General features: G+C 35.5%; 1 protein-coding gene across 1 annotated transcript in view; it reads right to left on the bottom strand.

Annotated features, from left to right (window-relative positions):
* The window catches only part of KCNMB2 (potassium calcium-activated channel subfamily M regulatory beta subunit 2), a 329861-nt gene that overhangs the window by 23217 nt on the left and 287023 nt on the right, over positions 1 to 19621 (bottom strand). Inside the window, exon 2 of the mRNA XM_049775225.1 lies at positions 19016 to 19138. Within this exon, the coding sequence (XP_049631182.1) occupies positions 19016 to 19071 (56 nt within the window). The 5' untranslated portion in view covers positions 19072 to 19138. The remainder of the gene's footprint in view (positions 1 to 19015; positions 19139 to 19621) is intronic.

The following is a 19621-nucleotide window of genomic DNA, read 5'->3' as shown; positions in this document are numbered from 1 at the left end:
ATATGTTGGAGGTAATTCTTCAGGATTTGGCAGTTGACAGAATAGAGGAGATGATAAGGAATTACCAAAATATATAGTTTCTATTTATGACTAACTACTAACTTCCTCCCTCCCTCCTTCCCTTTCTTCTCTTCTCTTCTCTTCTCTTCTCTTCTCTTCTCTTCTCTTCTCTTCTCTTCTCTTCTCTTCTCTTCTCTTCTCTTCTCTTCTCTTCTCTTCTCTTCTCTTCTCTTCTCTTCTCTTCTCTTCTCTCCTCTCATTTTCTCCCCTCCCCTCCTCCCTTCCTCCCTCCCTCCCTCCCTTCCTCCCTCCCTCCCTCCCTTCCTTCCTCCCACCCTTCCTCCCACCCCTTTTTTCTTCCTTCCTTCCACCCTTTCTTTCTTCCTCCTACCCTCCCTCCCTCCCTCCCTCCGTTCCTCCCACCCTTCCTCCCACCCCTTTTTTCTTCCTTCCTTCCACCCTTTCTTCCTCCCTTCCTCCCACCCTCCCTCCCTCCCTCCCTCCCTCCCTTCCTCCCACTCTTCCTCCCACCCCTTTTTTCTTCCTCCTTCCACCCTTTCTTTCTTCCTCCCTTCCTCCCACCTTTCCTCCCACCCTTCCTCCCTCCCTCCCGCCCTCCCTCCCTCCCTTCCTTCCTCCCTCCCTCCCTTCCTCCCTTCCTCCCTCCCTCCCTCCCTTCCTCCCTCCCTCCCTCCCTTCCTCCCTTCCTCCCTCCCTCCCTCCCTTCCTCCCTCCCTTCCTCCCTTCCTTCCTTCCTTCCTTCCTTCCTTCCTTCCTTCCTTCCTTCCTTCCTTCCTTCCTTCCTTCCTTCCTTCCTTCCTTCCTTCCTTCCTTCCTTCCTTCCTTCCTTCCTTCCTTCCTTCCTTCCTTCCTTCCTTCCTTCCTTCCTTCTCACACCCAGTAATGCTCAGGGATCAGTCTTGGCTCTATGTTCAGGACTAAGTGGCAGGGCTCAAGGCACCATAAAGGGTGCAAAGGATAGAACCTGGATCAGTCACCCAAGAGTCCTTCCCATTATGCTATCTCTCTGGCTTTGAGCCAATTTTCTTTTGAGGTTCAAAGTCATTGTTCCATGTGTAACTTATTCCTGCTGCCCCTGACTTTTTGGATTTACTTTTGTATAGATCTTGTGTGTGGGCCTTTATATTTCCTCCTATATTGAGACAGGAAGCCGCAGGTGGGGATGGGAATATCCACAACCTGAGGCTAAGTGAGTATTCAGCTTCTTATTCCTATATTTATGATTCCTGCAATTCTATGAGGAAGGAGCATGGCACTTGAGGCCCAAGAATTAAATATATTTCTTCATAGTGGGAAACCTTGTTCTTTGAAGGCTTCTATGCTACTACTTACTGACAGAGCTGAAATTTTATCTCTATTTGGCCCTTTGCATTTATTCTTGAATTTACTTAAAAAACCAGTAGGTGCGGAAGTAGGGGAAAGAAATACAGTGTAATTCACTGAAGTAGAGACCTCAGGACGAAGAATGAGTCTAAAGTGTGACTGTAAATTCTGTGTGTGTTTGTGTTTATCCAATAGTAGGCAGAAAGCAGGAACTGGAATTTGTTCATTTGAAACAGTACTAACCTAGGGCATGTCCTGGCATGGATCGCTACGTGTGTGTGTGTGTGTGTGTGTGTGTGTGTGTGTGTGTGTGTGTGTGTGTGTATGCTGGAGCTGTTTTGACTTTATGTTTCACAGTGAACTATGAAGCAACACAGTAAGTATAGTTAATAAACATTTAAATATGTTCAGACAAAATATTACAATCTTTACCACATACCTGGACAACATTCTGTCCATTATTTTGAAAGTGCAATTTATTACATCCATAGGAAAAAAAATCCAAGAATAACAAAAGTCTAATAAAAATTGTTAGGTAAATCTAAATAATACAAGATATCTTTCAAAGAAAAGAATAATTAATTGTTCAGTAAAGCTTCATTTTTAACCCATGTTGATTGAATTTTGTTTCAAGTCCTATATTTGACTAGTTTTTTTTAAAAATATGGTAGTACTCATATAGTTTAAGCAAACTACTGGGTTATGCACATACAAGCATAGACATAAAGAGTTTAATGTTCAAGAGTAATTTTTCTCTGAGTTTTATATTCATTGCCAGACTAGATTGCAGGGATGAAAGTCTTCAAGATAAGGCTTATGATACAGGTCACTTATTAATACACTTGTGTATTCATTTGTTACATTTCAAAGTTTTCAGTAGATAAAATACAGTGTACTTAATTATGGGTAGACAAAGAGAGAAAAGACATACTGTCCCATGGAAGCTGGCTGATAGACCAATCATTAGGATGCATTGAAATTTGACTAGAAATACAGACATACAAAGGAAAGCAAGATAATCTGTTGGAGGCCAATTTTGCTGAAGAATTGCTGATTAATTGGCTAATTCACCAAGAACCAACTTATTGGCAGGTCACTTTGCTAAATGAATAATTTGCTCACTTTCTCACTTTTACAAATTTAGTAAAGAGTATTTTTTTAAGAATAGTGAATGAGGGGCTGTAGTTATAGCGCAGTGATAGGGCATTTGCCTTGCACGCGGCTGACCCAGGATGAACCTTGGTTCAATCCCTGGCATCCCATATGGTTCCCAAAGCCAGGAACGATTTCTGAGTACATGGCCAGGAGTAACCCCTGATCATCACCTGGTGTGGCCCAAAAACAAAAAAACAAAAAAAGAAGAAAAAAAGAATAGTGAATGAATATAAATACATTTTTCTTATGAATATTTTAAGACGTTTAAAATATATTCAGTCAGGCAGGGGTTGGGAAGGAGTGAGGGGGGGGCATTGGTGGAGGGAATATTGCACTGGTGAAGGGGGTGTTTTGTTTATGACTAAAACCCAACTACAATCATGCTTGTAATCATGGTGCTTAAATAAAGATTTTATTAAAAAAAAAGTAAAAATATAAAAAATTTCAATCATAAAGTATATCATTCTTATCATTCTTATGAATATATTTTTTCAACAGAATCCTTTTTTTTTTTTTTTTGGCCTTTTGGGGCGGGGGTGGGTGGGTTTGGGCCATACCTAGCGGCACTCAGGAGTTACTCCTGGTGCTGCACCAGAAATTGCTCCTGGCTTCAGCGGACCATATGCGATGTTGGGGATTGAACCTGGGTCTGTCCTGAGTTGGCCTACTCCCTACTGCTGTGCTACCTCTCAGGCCTCTCGAGAAGTATTTTAAGATCCTTATGATTTTTTTAAAGCTAAAATTTCTGGAAATGCTTAATCTCTTAATTTTAATATCCACACAAATATATATGGAGGCATATTTTTCTTGACTCCATGTATGAATATATTCTTCTATAAATATAACAAAATATTTAGTATTTATCTTAGGAACCTTTCACTTTGTACTGATTTTAAAAATCTGTTTTAGAGTAATTTTCATTGTGCTTACATTTTAGCATCACTGAGATTCTTTTAGGGCTATTTTATACATTAATGATATCCATTACTCATATTAATTTTATTTAACTATCATCTTATAATTATGGATTTTATATAGAACACTTTTTTTGATTTTGGGGTCACACCTGATGGCACTTAGAGGTTACTTCTGGTTTTGTGCTTAAAAATTACTTCTGGAAGAGTTGGGAGACCATATGGAGTGCCAGAAATTGAACCCAGATCGGCCACATGCCAGGCAAACTCCCTGTCCACTCTGCTCTCGTTCTGACCCCATATAGAAAATTTTAAGTGTTATAAATATCCTATAGAGTTTTGTTGGACAGTTTTTAATTAGTCTTTGTGTTAACTTTTTATAAAATGTTTAACTGTCTTTGGTCTGATTCTATTATTATAACATAATAGAGGAGTTGGTAAGAATAAATGGCCCTTCTTCTGGGGAAAAATTGAACAGTAAATTCAGCAGAAGGCACAGTCTGATGCTCTTGTTAATCCATACAATGATATAGGAGTACAATGAATATTCAAAGTTTTGAATACTTAGCTAAATTTGGTTGACAAATGAAATTTTTTTTGCCTATTGGCTTCAGGCAACCTATCAATGTTTTGGACTTCTTTCAATTGGGCAGTTGGCAAATTGTTAATTTATTGACTACCAAATTCATTGACCTGGATCTATGATTTATAAATATAAACATAGCTTAGAAAATTGCCATTTAGAAGCTGTGATTTAATTTTTCTAACAATACTTCTTTTTAAAATTTATTTATTTATTTATTTAGTTAGTTAGTTAGTTTTTGGGTCACACTCAGAGGCTCTCAGGGGTTACTCCTGGCACTGTGCTCAGAAATCACCTCTGCCAGTCTTGGGGGACCATCTGGATGCCGGGACTTGACCAACCATCTGTCCTGGATTGGCTGCCTGCAAGGCAAATGCCCCACAGCTGTGTTATCTCTCCAGCCCCAACTAACAATACTTCTATGTTCTTTAACAGATTGAATTGTACCTCCAAGAGAGAAACATTCAGTTGGAGATATTCAGAAACATCCAGTTGGAGATATCCAAGCAGAATGTAAGAGGACAGAAGTAATTGAACATAGGTGGCCTCTAGAATCTTGTGGATGAAGCAGATTAGACAGTAGCCAAAATAAAGGACCTTTGTGCATCTGAAGTTAATGGAAACATTAAAAGACATTAAGTGATGAATTGATATAATTATATTTGTATGTTGGAATAGTTCTTAGTCTAGTGTTGTTCATTGTTTAGAAAGCTCTGTATTTTAAGACTGAAAGGCAAATGTTAAAATTTTGTCAGTGTTTCAGGTATTAGATAAAGAGAAATTATGATAAAACAGTGGCAGAAAAAGTAAGATTTATATCTTGGCATCATTAATATATAAAAGTAACAATCAACATCACAGGCTTCAAATCTCTCTAGGTAGAGAAATAAAAAGCAGCTATCAGCACTAAATCACAGAGGGCAGGAAGACAGGCCTTCAAAGGGTCCTGATGTTTTTAGAGAAGTGAGTGGGCTCTAAAGTATGTAGGAAAGAGAAGATAGAAGTGAAGAATCATGTATATCTGAAATTATCTGGTGGAGCTACATTAGAAATACACAAAATACTTCACATACTAAATATATTTATGCTTCTCTGGCACAATGAATATTGAACTGACAATAGAGTCAGATGACTTTCATCTTTGTAGGCTCAATCGCTAGCATATATCAGGCTCATAAAATATATTTCTTTTATATGGGTTGGAAATGACTATCACATGCTTACAATGCATGATAGTATAGGGAGGCTAAATGGTCAACTGAAATAAGCCAAGAACCATGGTTAGAATAGGCTCCTGGCATTTTTCTATTAATGTTCATTGGATTCTACCATCCGAAAATTTAGTATTTCTTTTAGAAAAAATTTTTAAGTTTTCTAGGCACTCGAGTGCTCCAGTTTTCGAGCTTTATAGAAAAATGCCCTTCTGTTGAATGTTTTAAGAGTGAATCTGTGTAGCAGTGGATTTCTGAGTGCCAGCTGGACTGAAATGCGCAGTGATGCCAATGTATTTATACCCTAGAACACTCCACTTGTCATTTTGTATGGAAGAGCTTCAAGTGGCCCAAACAAAACAGCCATCTTCCTCTGTTCACCAGTCAGTTAGTTCCAAATCTCTTTTTTCTAATGTGAATCAGTAGATATCTATATGGTACAATTTTATTAATGTAATTCATTTTCAAACTTTTTTGTATTCCATTAAGAAAAATATGCTTTTTAGTTTGGGAAAAATATCAGTTACATTTAACTTAAGTTTTTGTTTATAAGCCAAATATTATGGGAAATTATAAATTTAAATTAAACTATAAGCATAACTTATAAGATTCTACTTCCTAAACTCTTATATTATTTCTAGATAAAAATCTAAGGATGACTAAAATTATGGAGGCAAGGTAAGAGTTAATTTATTTTTTGATTTACTTTGAACTTAACCAAATTACACATTTTATTAATGATATCTCAATTTCTAATTATTTACAATATCTATTAGAAAATTTAATTTAATAACTATATAAAATATAGAAGGAAATAGGAAATTATATGAATTATCCAGAAAGTTAGCAGATCATTTTATAAAGTAGAGGGAATTTGAGCACTATTATTGTTATATTGACCTCTATTTAAATCTGGAGTAATAGAGGTAAATTTTAAAACAAAAACAAAGTAAAGTGACTGAATATAGAAATAAAAATATAGTTTCAAATAACTTAAAGGAGGATCCTGAGAGATAGAACAGCAGGCAGGGCATTCATCTTGGACATTGCCAACCTGAGTTTTATTCTGGCACTCCATATAGTCCCCTGAGCACCTCCAAGTGAGTCAGAATTAAACCCTGAGCACGAGCACTACTGACGTGGTTGATATAACAGAAAAGAACACTTTGGAAATAAAAAATAGAATACTAATTAGGATGTAAATGTTTAGAAATTTGTAAGTAAAATACTAGAGAGAGAAGTTCATGGGAAAAACATATAATTTTAAATGCTTATGTGAGAAAAAATAATTGAAAATAATTTTTAGGCATCTAATTTAGAGTTAGAAACTGATTCATAAATTCTATTACAAGAAAATAAATATTAATGATCATAAATAAGTAAAATAGAAGATAAACTATTTTAAAAGATCAATATAAGGTATTAAAATTGTAAGTTCAAATATAGCATTGCATAGAAAGATAATAATGGTTTTAGATACTTTTTATTAAGATATTTTAAACTTTTAAAAATAACTGGATGGAATATATAGCAAACTCATAAATACATAACTTATTGAAACTGATTCAGAAATAACTAAAACTCTTAGTGGTTCTAAATCACTAAAAGTTGAAACATGAATTAAAAATACGCACATCGTGAATCTATCAGGCACTAATGATTTATAGGTGAGTTCTATCTATATTATACAAACCATTAAAAAGTACAGAAAAGATGGAGTATAGCCTAACCTAGTTGAAATTAGTGATTTTTATACCAATGCTGAATCAGAAAATGAAAAAATAATTTCATGTTAACTTCACTCATAAATATAAATATAAACTTAGATATTTAAAAATACTTTAACCTATAAGGTCTAGCAAATATAAAAATGAAAATATTCATAGTTAAGTTGAAATTATCCTAGAAATATAATGTTGACCAAAATGGACAATTAGCCAGACAAGAAAAATAAATTCATAATCCATTTACCCTTAAAGAGAAACAAATATGCATTGGTTCATCAGTGATATAATTATAAAGAAAATGCAGGAGGTTCTAATTGTTGGAAATAAAAAAAAATAATGTAGTTGATAAAAAAGTTATGCCATTGCTTTTCATATACTTTTCAAAGTAGAAATGTAATTTAAAGATTAAAAGAAAAAGTATTGTGTCTGGAAGATAACAGAGCACATATTTAACATGCATAAGGCCCTGAGTCCAATTCCAGAACCACATGACCATCTGTCCCCCAGCTCTGCAGAATTTTGTCCTGGTAGCCCTCCATAATGCAGGTGAGCACCAGACAGGCTTGCACAGTGGACTCAGCACCACTTAGCATGGTTTGGGCCCTCCAACACTGCTTTGTATGTTCCCTATAAAAAGGTAAGTACCTTTGTTTGTTTGTTTTTTGGGCCATACCATGTGATGCTCAGGGGTTACTCCTGGCTATGCGCTCAGAAATCACTCCTGGCTTTGGGGAACCAAAGGGATGCCCGGGATTGAACCCAGCCACATGCAAGACAAACACTATTTTACTGTGCTATCGGTCTGTCCCCAGGTAACTCATTTAATGAGTTATATGAGGCTAACTTTTGAGAAATTATTGAACTTTAAAGAAATTTCATGAGAAGAAAAATTAACAAAGAAATGATCATATTTTGGTGGCATAGAGATATAAATGTACACATATCAACAAATAGATTCACAATATTTTAATACAAATTCTAGGAGGGACCAGAGTGGTAGCACAGTGGTAGGGTGTTTGCCTTGCACGTGGCTGACCCATGGGATGCAGGTTTGATCCCTGGCATCCCATATGGTCCCCCGAGCCAGGAACAATATTTGAGCACAGAGTTAGGAGTAACCCCTGAGTACCGCCGAGTGTCCCCCCCAAAAAAATTCTAGAAGATGTTTTGGAAGATATGGTAGTAGGGGCATACCAGGAACATTTTAAAAATTTTAATGTATAAATTAATATGTAAAGATAATGAAAAAACTCCAAGTAATAAAACACAAGGTGAGTGACTTGTTCAGTCATCAATCTGGAGATATTTTAATAAGAAAATTTGTAAGTTTAAGTTCAGTCTTTTTTTTTTTTAGATATACAAAATTCACCATTGAAACAATGCAAATACAGAGGCATGGATATACTTTATGGAAACCCAATATTTATATGTATATATGAAATGTATTTAGACCATTTGGTAAAAGCTAAAGTATCTAATGAAAGGTGCTGGAGAAATTGGTTCTCTACATAGAAAAAAAATTAGATGCTCATTAGAAACCACACATGAAACCATACTATGTGATTAAAAATCCAAAAAATATGAGACTAAACAATATTAAGAACAGTCTACAAACTATATTCTTTTAAATTTGGGACATAAAACGTTTGCAAAATGTTTAGACATTATTAACTTGAACACATAAAAATTAAGAACACAGGAATTGCAAGTCAACAAACATAATACAGTATACAGTATATAAATACTATATAGGAAAAATAAAAATCATATGAACATATCAGTAGATGTAGAGAAAACATTTGACAAAATTCAACAGCTATTTTTAATAAAACAATAAATAAAATGACAAATTTTCTGAACATTGTTAAAGCCATATATCACAAGTTCACACCAAATATGCTGAAAATTGAAAGCTTTCCCTCAAAGAGCAGGCATGAGAAAGGTTGTCCACTCTCCTTATTACCATTTAATATTGTACTGGAAGACCTTGCCATAGCAGCAATTAGGCAAGAAAATGATAATTAGGGCATCCAGATCAGAAAAGAAGTCAAATTCTTACTATTTGCTGGTAGCATGATACTATGCTTATAAAATCCTGAAGACTTCATACAAAAGCTCTTAAAAATAATGGACTCTTTTAGTAAAGTGGCAAGCTATAAAATCAACCTGAAGAAATCTGTGTTTTTTATATGCAAAAAAAGTAAAAACAAAAAAAATACCATTCATCGGTTGTGTCTTACAAAACTAAATACCCAGGAATCAGCTTAATAAAAGAGGTAAAAAATGTATAAAGAAAATTATAAGCCACTATGAAAAGAAATAAGAAGACAAAGAAATGGAAATATATATCTTGTTCATATGTTGAAAGAATTAATATTATAAAAATGATAATCTTGCCCAAAGTATTATCTAAACTCCTATAAAACATACAAACCCTATAAAAGTACTCATGAGATTTTAAAAACTAAGACTGAATGCTGTTGAAATCTATATAGCATTATTCCTCCCCATCTCCTCCACAAAAAAAATATAGCCAAAGAAATTCTAGAAAAAAAGATAGAAAGCTTCTCTGTATCCAACTTCAAACTAAGCAGTAAAGCTGTAGTAATCAAGCACTATGATATTGGAATCATGACAGACTCTCAGACCAAAGAAATACAATGAGAGTCTAGGGACATGTCTCTAGTTATCTAAACAGATAATCTTCAATAAAGGACCAAAACAGCAAGAAGTGGAGTAAGGAAGCCTCTTCAACAAATGGTGTTGGGAAAACTGATCAATCATATGCAAGAAAATGAATGCACACCACTTTATAATACTATTCAAAAAAGTAATATTTAGATATGTTACCCCAAATCCATTAATTATTTGAGGAAAACATTAATAGAATACTTTATGTCATTGAATCCAAAGTTATCTTTAATGATTCAATGCCTTTGATCAAGCAAACAGAATCAAAGGTGAATAAATGGGACTACATCATACTAAGGAGTTTCTGCATCACAAAGGAAATAATAGCCAGAAATAGACTATCACCCCACAGACTGGGAAAGAATATTTACCAACATTCAACTGATACAGGACTGATATCCAAGATATATTAAGTACTTGTAGAACGTTAGAAGTAAAAAAAAATCATCAAAACATGGGGAAGAGATGAGCAGGAACTTCCACAAAAAAGACAAAGATGGCTAAAAGGTATAATAAAAATTCTTTGCATTACTTAAAATTAAGAAAATTCCAATCAAAACAATGAGATATCACTTTATTCCAGTGATAGTGGGATATATAACATGGAACAAAAAACAACAGCTCTGGTGTGAATGTGGGGATAAAGAAAACCTCTTAATTGCTAGGGATGAATGGAACTCTTAAAATTGGTCAGCCCATTTGGTAAGCAATATGAACATTTTTTAAAAAGACTAGGAATTTAGCTTCCATATGACTCAGCAGTTATGCTTCTTGACAACAACCCAACCCACCCCAAAAGTGTATTCGGAAAAGCATTTTCACTCCAATATAGTCAAAACCTGGAGACAACTTAAGTGTCCAAGAAAAGATAACTAGATACATAATAATATAGATATAGAATGGTTCTTATAAAAGATGAAATCATGCAGTATGTCACTAAGTGGAAGTAGCTCAGGGGTCTCAAACTCAATTTACCTGGGGGCCACAGGAGGATAAATTCGGGGTGAGGCAGGGCTGCATAAGGGATTTTACAAAAATAAAGTCCTCAAACATCATTATTAACAGTTTTAATTATTTCTTCTGAACTTGAATAGAACATGGAGTGAAGATCATGAACAGTTCTGAACATGGCATCTTTTGCCTATTCCTTGCTACCAGAGACTTGACAGCGCTTCTTCTCATAAATCTGAGCCACATTTGGCTTTAGAGAGGAAACAGTTGAGACCCTCAGTATGGCTTGAAGATGATCATCATTAAGTCTAGACCTGTACTTTGACTTATTGAAGTTCAATGTGGAGGATAACTTTTCACACAAATATGTGCTCCCCAAAAGGCACATGGTGCGCTTGAATATTTGGAAAAGCTCAGGGAAGCTGGAGGGCAATTCTCTCAAAAATTGCCCATGCATGTCTGCTTTTCCACTAATCTCCCTGAACTTGGCTTTGAGATCAGAGTTGCATTGCAGGTCAATGAGCTCCATTTGAAGCACAGGAAAAGGGGTCCACAAAAATTTGGAAAGTGACTCTGTGCTTTTTGAAGTCTGCAAATCTGTGATCAAATTCCTTCTCTAGCTTAAAAATAGCATCAACATATTTCTCAATAGTGAATGGTATGCCTGCATCCACAAGTTCCTTGCATGCTGGGAAATGGCAAAGGTTTGTCTGAGAGAACTGGGATTTCCGTAACACAAGTTTTGTGGAGAATGCTCTCACATTGTCATAGGCAGCACTGCTAAGCTGCCCCGGGCTTTGTAACATCTTGTTAGTACATTCAGCTTATGTGTGATGTCAACAAGAAAAGCTAAGTCCATGAGCCATTTGTGATCACTCAACTCAGAAACAGTATTTCTCCATAAAGGCTTTCACTTCTCCTCTCAACTCAAAAAATCTTTTCAGGACATTTCCCCTGTGAGCCAACATACCTTGGTGAAATAGAGCACATCTCCATATTCTGACTTCATTTCCTCTAAAAAAGCATGGAACCTCCTGTGCTTTAAGTCCCTGGATCTGATTTGGTTGATGCATTTCACAACAACAGACATCACATTGTCACACAGCAGGCATTTACTGCAAAGGGCCTGCTTATGGATAATGTAGTGAAGAACAATGGCCTTCTCTACACCCTCCTCTTCAAGTTTTCTTTGAACGAGTGCCACCAGTCCATTTTTCCTCCCTGTCATTGATTGCGCTTCATTGGTTATTATTCCAACAAACCACTTCCATGGCAAACCTGAATTCTCAATGACATCACACAAATGCCAAAATATCTCATTAGCGGTGGTCTGGCCATGCATTGGAATTATTGTGAGCAGCTCCTCTGTCAATTCAAAATTGCAATCAACACCACGGACATAAATTGTTAGCTGCAGTGTCTGTTATATTTGTGCCCTTGTCAAGAGCAACTGAGTATGCGTCAAAACATTTGGCTTTCTCACACAGTTGATGATAAATGTCACTTGACATGTCAGAAATGTGCTCTGCCACAGTGTTGGCAGAAAGGCTGATTTTGCTAAACTGACCTTTCTTTTCTGGACAGATAATACTTGCAGCCTGTAACATGCATTTTTTTTTAACGAACTCTCCTTCTGTGAATGGTTTCCCTGCCTTAGCAATCATCTCACTAACCATATAACTAGCTTCGACTGATGCAACATTCTCTTTTGTTGCTTTCTTGAAGAAATCTTGTTGCCTCATTAGACTGTTTTAAGACTGGCAACCCGCTTGGCTCTCTCATTTCCTTGATATTTTGCACATTCCTCAGTATGGTTAGTTGAATAATGGCGTTTCAAGTTGTATTCCTTGTGCATTGCAACTTTCTCTGAACAAATAAGACATGTGGGGATGCCCCTGGGCTCAACAAAGAAGTACTGCATCTCCCACTTTTCCTGAAATTGTCTGTGCTCGTCATCAATCTTTCTCTTCACTGCAGGCTTTGATGAAGTCATGATGAAGGTATGACAAAATCTATTTCTGTAATAAACTTCTCTCCCTTCTGGCCCTTAGGCCTCTGATAATGCAAGGGACAGCAGGCAGGAGCAGCAGAAATGACGTCTGCACTAGGCGCAAAGTATTCGCAATTATTTGCTTACCGAATATTCACAATAAAAAATCACATTAGTAAAAAAAAAATCGCAAGAACTGCTCGGGGTATGCACATGTTTAATGTGATATTTTCTTACTAATGTGATTTTTATTGCAATTATTTGTTAAGCAAATAATTGCAAATACTGCGATATTTGAAGGCCAGCCGCAGGCCACAAACTGTTGTACGGAGGGCCACAAACGGCCCGCGGGCTGCAAGTTTGAGACCCCTGATGTAGCTGGAGGCTGCCATGCTGAGTGAAATAAGTCAGAAGGAGAGGGAGAGAAACAGAATTATCTTTTCTATATGTGAGATAAAAATATTTATTTGGGGATAACAAATGCCCAAAGGTAACAGATATTGCAGACTTTTTAGTAGAAAAATTTTCCATGAAACTTGTGGGAGTGGTTAGAAGAGACAATGGAACAATAATGGATGGACCTTGACATTCTAGTGGAGAATGTGTTGCTTGAATCATTTATGAATGAGACCATACATACTTAAAGTAAAATGATTAAACTTGCAGGGCCAAGAAGCATGGTGTTTGCCTTGTATGACTTCTGTTCAATTCCTGTTACTACATATAATCCCCCTAGTCCTGTAAGGAGTGATTCCTGAATACAGAGCAGGAGGAAGTCCTAAGCATCACTGCAGATTACCCTGTCTCCCCCTCCCCAAAAAATAACCCGCAAAGAATTATTAATAAAATAAGATTAAAGATAAATGTTCATGAAAAAATCATAAGGAAAATGGAAATACAAGTAACAAATTGGGACAAGCTTTTTGCATATAGAGGCAAAGAGTGAAAATAGATTTTACTAAATATTTCAAACAGATATATAAGAAAAAGATAAATGAGTCAGGATAAAAATGGACTAAATATTAGAACAGGAACTTCACAGAAAATCATTAGGAAAATAGATTAAAACTCAGTAATCTGAGAAATGGGACTTAAATGACAATGCCTTCTGGACGGATGAAAATTAAAAATCTGAAAATTGCTGGCAAGGCACTAAAATATAGAAATCATAGTAATGGCTGCTTTAGAAACCATGTCCTGGTAAAGTGTATTTTGTACATATTTTAAATCAAATCACTCCAAATTAGGTACATCTCCTAAGTAATGTTTGTAACTAGAATAATTAACAAGAACTATTATAGGGAGCCAGAGAGATAGCACAGTGGTAGGGTATTTGCCATGCTTGTGGCTGACCCAGGATGAACCTGAGTTTGACTCCTGACATCTTTATGGTCCCCCGAGCCTACCAGGAACGATTTCTGAGTGCAGAGCCAGGAGTAACATCTGAGCACTGACGAATGTGCCCCCCCAACCAAAATAAACAAACAAACAAACAAACTATTAGAGAATCACTGTCGTCCATGGAAAAACCTTAAAAAATATAAATATACATTATGAGTAGATTGGATAGTGGTAGTAAATTCATACAATGAAAATGTCAATGCCAAAAAATAACCAAACCAAAACAAAAAATGATTTACTTTGATCTACTTATATTAGCACTGATAAATCATAAAAACACAATGTTGAAAAAAGCAAGTTACAAAATAATTGATAATTATCTAACATATAATAGAATACAATATATTATTTGAGGACTCACATATTAATAACTCAGGAAAAAATCAACGAAATTAAAAGCAAAAATAAAGATGATGTTTATTACTGGGTGCTGTTAGGGAAATTTTCTCATGTGTTATAGAATTTGGCATTGTTCATTTACAGTATCAGGGACTTAACCTAGTATCTTAGAAATACCATTCATCTTCTCTGTCACAGAGTCACATTTTAAAAAAATTATAAAAGGGTATTTGGGTGTCTATAATATAATCATTCCTTGTTTGAAAATATGTTATATTTGTTTCTTTTTTATCTTTTAATATAAAGAATCCAAAATATTTGATAAGCATTCAGTCATAATGTTCTTAGACAACTGTTCATTAATTTCTAAATTAGTTATTACTGCTGCTATTTTATTTTTGCCACCTGGAATTTAAAGATTAATAATCCCACCTAACAAGTTTTTGTGAGAAGCAAAAGTATTCCATCATATCTCTGATATTGTGAAGTGGAGTCTAAGGATATGTCTGACATACTTTATATAGCATGTTTTATAAAAAGCTTTGAAACAATATAATAAACCAAAGGTAAACATAATAAACAAAGGTAAACTTGATTTCAGTTTTTTAAGCCTAAGCGTTTCTTTGGCTGTTATTTTGTTTTGTTTTGGAGCCACCCCTAGTGTTCAAGGCTTACACGGGCTCTGTTCTCAGGATTTATTCCTGATTCTGTGTTCTGGTATCATGCCTGATGTGACTCTAGGGACCATATAGGGAGCTAGGAATTAAACACAAGTCAGCTGTGTGCAAGGAGAATGCCCTGCCTGCTGCACTATCTTTCTGGTCATTATGATAAAACATATAATGTCAGAATTTCAGCAGGCATTTTCTTCCACTTAGTTGTTGGCTTGCCATAGTCTGGTTTTCTGATATGCTACCTTTTGAGTAGTCCAAAGATGAAATACTGACAAGCTTGCCTCTGCTCTTGGGAAGAAGTTCTAAACAGAGGAGCAGAGGAGTTTTAGTTAACTGGTGGCTAGGATTTGTATGAGATACAACTGAAAAATCTACAGACACTGGGGGCAGGTTTGTAGGGTAAAAAGAAACTGGAGGTGAGACCATTGCTAACATTTCTCAACTGCGTGGGCACAACATCCAGTTAATTTATATTCAAATAATTAATTGGGAGACTTTAATTATCTAGATTCATTATCAGCCATCACCTTCATTATCACCATGATTACTGCTATCAGGAGTATCATAAGCAGAGCAATAGAGGCTGTTCACAGTTTTAAAATTGAAGTCCTATTGTATAAGAGACTGTGAATTAGGTAATGACAAAAATGTGATTCACAAGGATCTACAGGCATGCGCAAAACAATGGCGAAGTCTATTGTCTTTATTGTCCATTTTCCAATTTTTTACTTCATACACCTAAATTAATCCAACTGACTTCATAAAACTTGTCAAACCTGTCAAATACATAAAAGTTGCTAAAAAAATGATTGACTTAGAGTCAAAGTTTTGATTATCTTAAATCCCACAGTGACTGAAACCGTTCTTGGAAAATAAACTTGGAAGTTGTACTAAAATAGAAACAGGAATGCTATGACTTTTATTTTTATTTTTTTGTATTTTGGGTAAAACCTGGCACTACTCAGCCTTACTCCTGCTCTGTGTTCAGGGATCACCTCTGGTGATGCTTAGGGGATGATGTAGAGTTCCATGGATCAAACTTGGGTTGGGATTATGCAAGGCAAGTACCCTACCCGATAAACTTTTGCTCCAGGCCCACATTACGGTTTTGTATGAAATCTTACTGGTGGAGAATAGGGGGTTAATTAGTTGCTCCTCTTACTCCATAAACCTGTCATATTTTTGTGTTTATTACAATTCATTTTTATGTAATATTTAACTTTATTTTGACATAATTCAAGCTTGTCCAGTGCTGCTCCCAATATATCCTATTTGCCAAGAACCTATGTAAGAAAATAAAGGAGCATCAGGGGACAAAATACATCCGGACTTTAAATTCTGCATAAATCATTGGTTAGTTGTTGGACATTGCATGTTCTTTAAATATCTCTAAGCCTGAATTTCCTTTCTGTACAATAAATACAACCATCCTGATCTTTCAAGTGAAAAGTGAAAAACGTTAGCAAAACATGTAGTGTAGAGCATAATTGCTTCTTTTTTATTTATTGTAGTTCATGAATAACAATGGTAATGCATACACTTACCACAAGAGTGCCATATTCCTTCACTACTGAAATCCCTTCACCACTCCATTGGTGCCTCATGCCATTGGCACTATTTTTTGGTTTGTTTGTTTTATTCTGTTTGGTATTTGGACCACACCTGGTGGTGTGCAGGGGTTACTGCTGGCTTTGTCTGTGGTCAGAAATTACTACTGACAGGCCCCGGGGCCTGGGGGACCATATGAACCCTGGTCAGCTGCTGCAAGGCAAATATCCTACTCCTTGCTGTGTTATAGCTCCAGCACTTTTGGTCGGTTTTTATTGACTATCATTTCTTCTCTTGCTTTGCTTCTTTGTTGTACTCACATAAAAGTGAGTTTGAGTAATTATTTCTTAAGGGTAATTCCTTTGTAAATTAAATTGTGTTTATTAAGATTATTCAATTCAATGAGAATATTCAACGAGAACTAATTATTCAGTGAATAAGTAGGAAGTCAGCCAAATACATCACTGAACTGGTCCTGCTCTGACAAAGCCTTCAAAATCCCCTGATTTTGCCAGTCACATGTTTCTGTGAAGCAACATCATCTCTGCCTTTACATATTCTTCTGCACTATAACTTTTTTTTTAAAGGGAAATAAAAATGTATATACAATTTCAAAATGACATGACAGTTTAATCTGGAAGACAAATCTTGCTGAAAGATGATTCCATCTAGTTGATGGAAACACATAAAAACAACTTGGTTGATAATTAAGGAAAAGTCTAAAAACTTAGCAATGAACAAAGAAAGTACATTTTTCGTTTATCGGCTTGTATCTTAATGAGCACTAGGAACTTTGTTTCAGCACTAGCTGCTTTCTGGATACTGATGCATAACATAGTTTTTTTCTATAATTAATATAGTATAATACAAAGCATTTGGGAAAAAGTAATTTTTCTGCTTGGTGGCTGAAATACTATTTTGCATGTAATTCCTCAACTTTATTTTTTGTTAGTATTATGTCAAGCCCATGCCAAGTGATTGTTTACATTCTATGATTTATGGAACAAATATCTATTGTGAATATTAAAGTTAATTCCAAATTTTACATGCTTATGAAAACAATTTTCTTTCAGAATTTTTCAAAATATAATATTTCTATAAAATACAGATTATGAAGCAGAAAATAAAAATGTTTACTCTCAAAAATACAGTAAAGTAACTTTTGCTAGGTACTTCTTATTGTGCTCTGCATTAGTCATCAATCCTAATTTCATATATAATTTGCAGGCAGGTGAGACTTGTTTAAATTGCAGTATGCTGGTACAGACATTTGAAATGTAGTTTCTCCAAAGAACAAAGTACAAAGCCAATGAAAAAAGAAGAAAACAAATGGAGACAGTAAAATACTTTTAAAATGGTTAGGGAGTTTCTGGAATGCATTTACTCCCTTAACCCATGTGGGAGGGCTGGATTGAGATGTATAATTGTCTTTTTGTCTTCCATTAACACTGCTTTTGTTTCTCTTAGTCTCCCTCTTCTTCTTGCCATTTTCATCCAAGGACGAAGTCAATGGACCTATTTAGTAATAATCTTTTCATGTTTTCATAGTTTCTCTTTCCTTTCCTATGATTATATTCAATGCCTTGAAATGCTATTTTCATCACTGAGCATAGGAGGAACAATATATGTGTTAAAAATTCAATGCAGAGTAAAATAGTCGGTACATTAAAAGGATGGGGAAGATTCATTTAGTGAATACCTAAAGGTAAAACTGGAGTTAACATGTGGAAAATCATTCCTTAATAAACAAACCCCAAGGTTGAGATACTCTCCTTGGAAAAAAACATGTTAAGTTTTAGAATACACAGTGTTTGCAAACATGAACCCATCGAAAAATAGAATAGATGACTGGGGAAACAAAATGAATCCAGGAAATAATAATATGAATAGTTTTGGGTGTCTTAAGATGCCTACTGATTGACCATGTGAAATACCCCAGCTTTTGTTCTTCATGAACCTTTTGAATATTGGTATACTTAACTCTGTTCTTAGTGTCTCTACCAACTAAAGCAATGGCTCACAAGTTGGAAGCCTGGGTAGAGAGAGTGATACTGTATTGAATAAATGGCTGCCTGTGAGACCACCTATGGCTGTCTAGAGTCCATAAAGCTTGGGACAGTCTGTGTATTTGTTTATCTCTTACTTTGCAGATGGCCCTGCTAGATGGAAGTCAAAGGTGTCAATCTGATTGGCATTAAACAAACTGACAAATGTGTATATATGTGTATATCAATGTGTCTCTGTGTGTGATTTCTGACAGGGAATACCTTTTACAAAGCTATGTGGTGAGTGAAGATATAGTGGGAATGAACATAGAGAAAATGAGGAAGAAAGATAAAGTGTCTAAAACTCTACTTTTTCCATCCCATACTAATATTTCCAGGTCCATAAATCTTAGATGTTGAATGCCTTCCCTTGATAATTTTGTCTTGGAGGTTAATAATCAGGTTAAATTATTTTGAATTTTCCAGGGTCCCAAATTTTTACCTTTTCTCATCATGTCTGTAAGATGAAGAGCTCCGACCACTGGTCCATATAAACATCTTAGAGGATATTGGTCCAGGGGCTTCCTTCCTCTTGATGGAAGTCCTGGAAGAATGGTAAAGAGACCTGAAAAAGGTACACACTGAAGTTACATTCACTACATAAATTTTAGGAGCCCTTTATTAATTTTAGCCAATAGCTCTACATAAACTAACTCTAATTTTACTACTAGAAATTAAATCCAAGGTTTCATGAAGGAGGAATATTTGTTCTACTATTGACTATATCCCTGATCCCGAACTGATTCTCTTAAATAAGGCCAAGTTTCTGTGATTGAAGAATACTACTTCTCAATCCTTGTTGAATGTTAAGATGAATTAGGAATCTTCTAAAAAGACTGAATGCCTAGAGAGATAGTATGGGGGCAAAGTGTTTATCATGCAGCTTTAGAAACAACTCCGAAGGAAAAAATAAAGGCACATTTCTAAGCATAGAGCAAGGAGCAGTCACTGAGCACAGTTTGGTGTGCACATCCACCTCTATAAACAAACAAACAAAACCAAAACCCTCTGTCCTTCAGAAATGTGCCTCTTCTATTTTTTTTTAACT

This window comes from Suncus etruscus, chromosome 6 (assembly GCF_024139225.1).
Source record: "Suncus etruscus isolate mSunEtr1 chromosome 6, mSunEtr1.pri.cur, whole genome shotgun sequence".
Lineage (NCBI taxonomy): Eukaryota > Metazoa > Chordata > Mammalia > Eulipotyphla > Soricidae > Suncus > Suncus etruscus.
The sequence above is the reverse complement of the archived record's forward strand: the minus strand, read 5'-3'. Positions and strand labels throughout refer to the sequence as shown.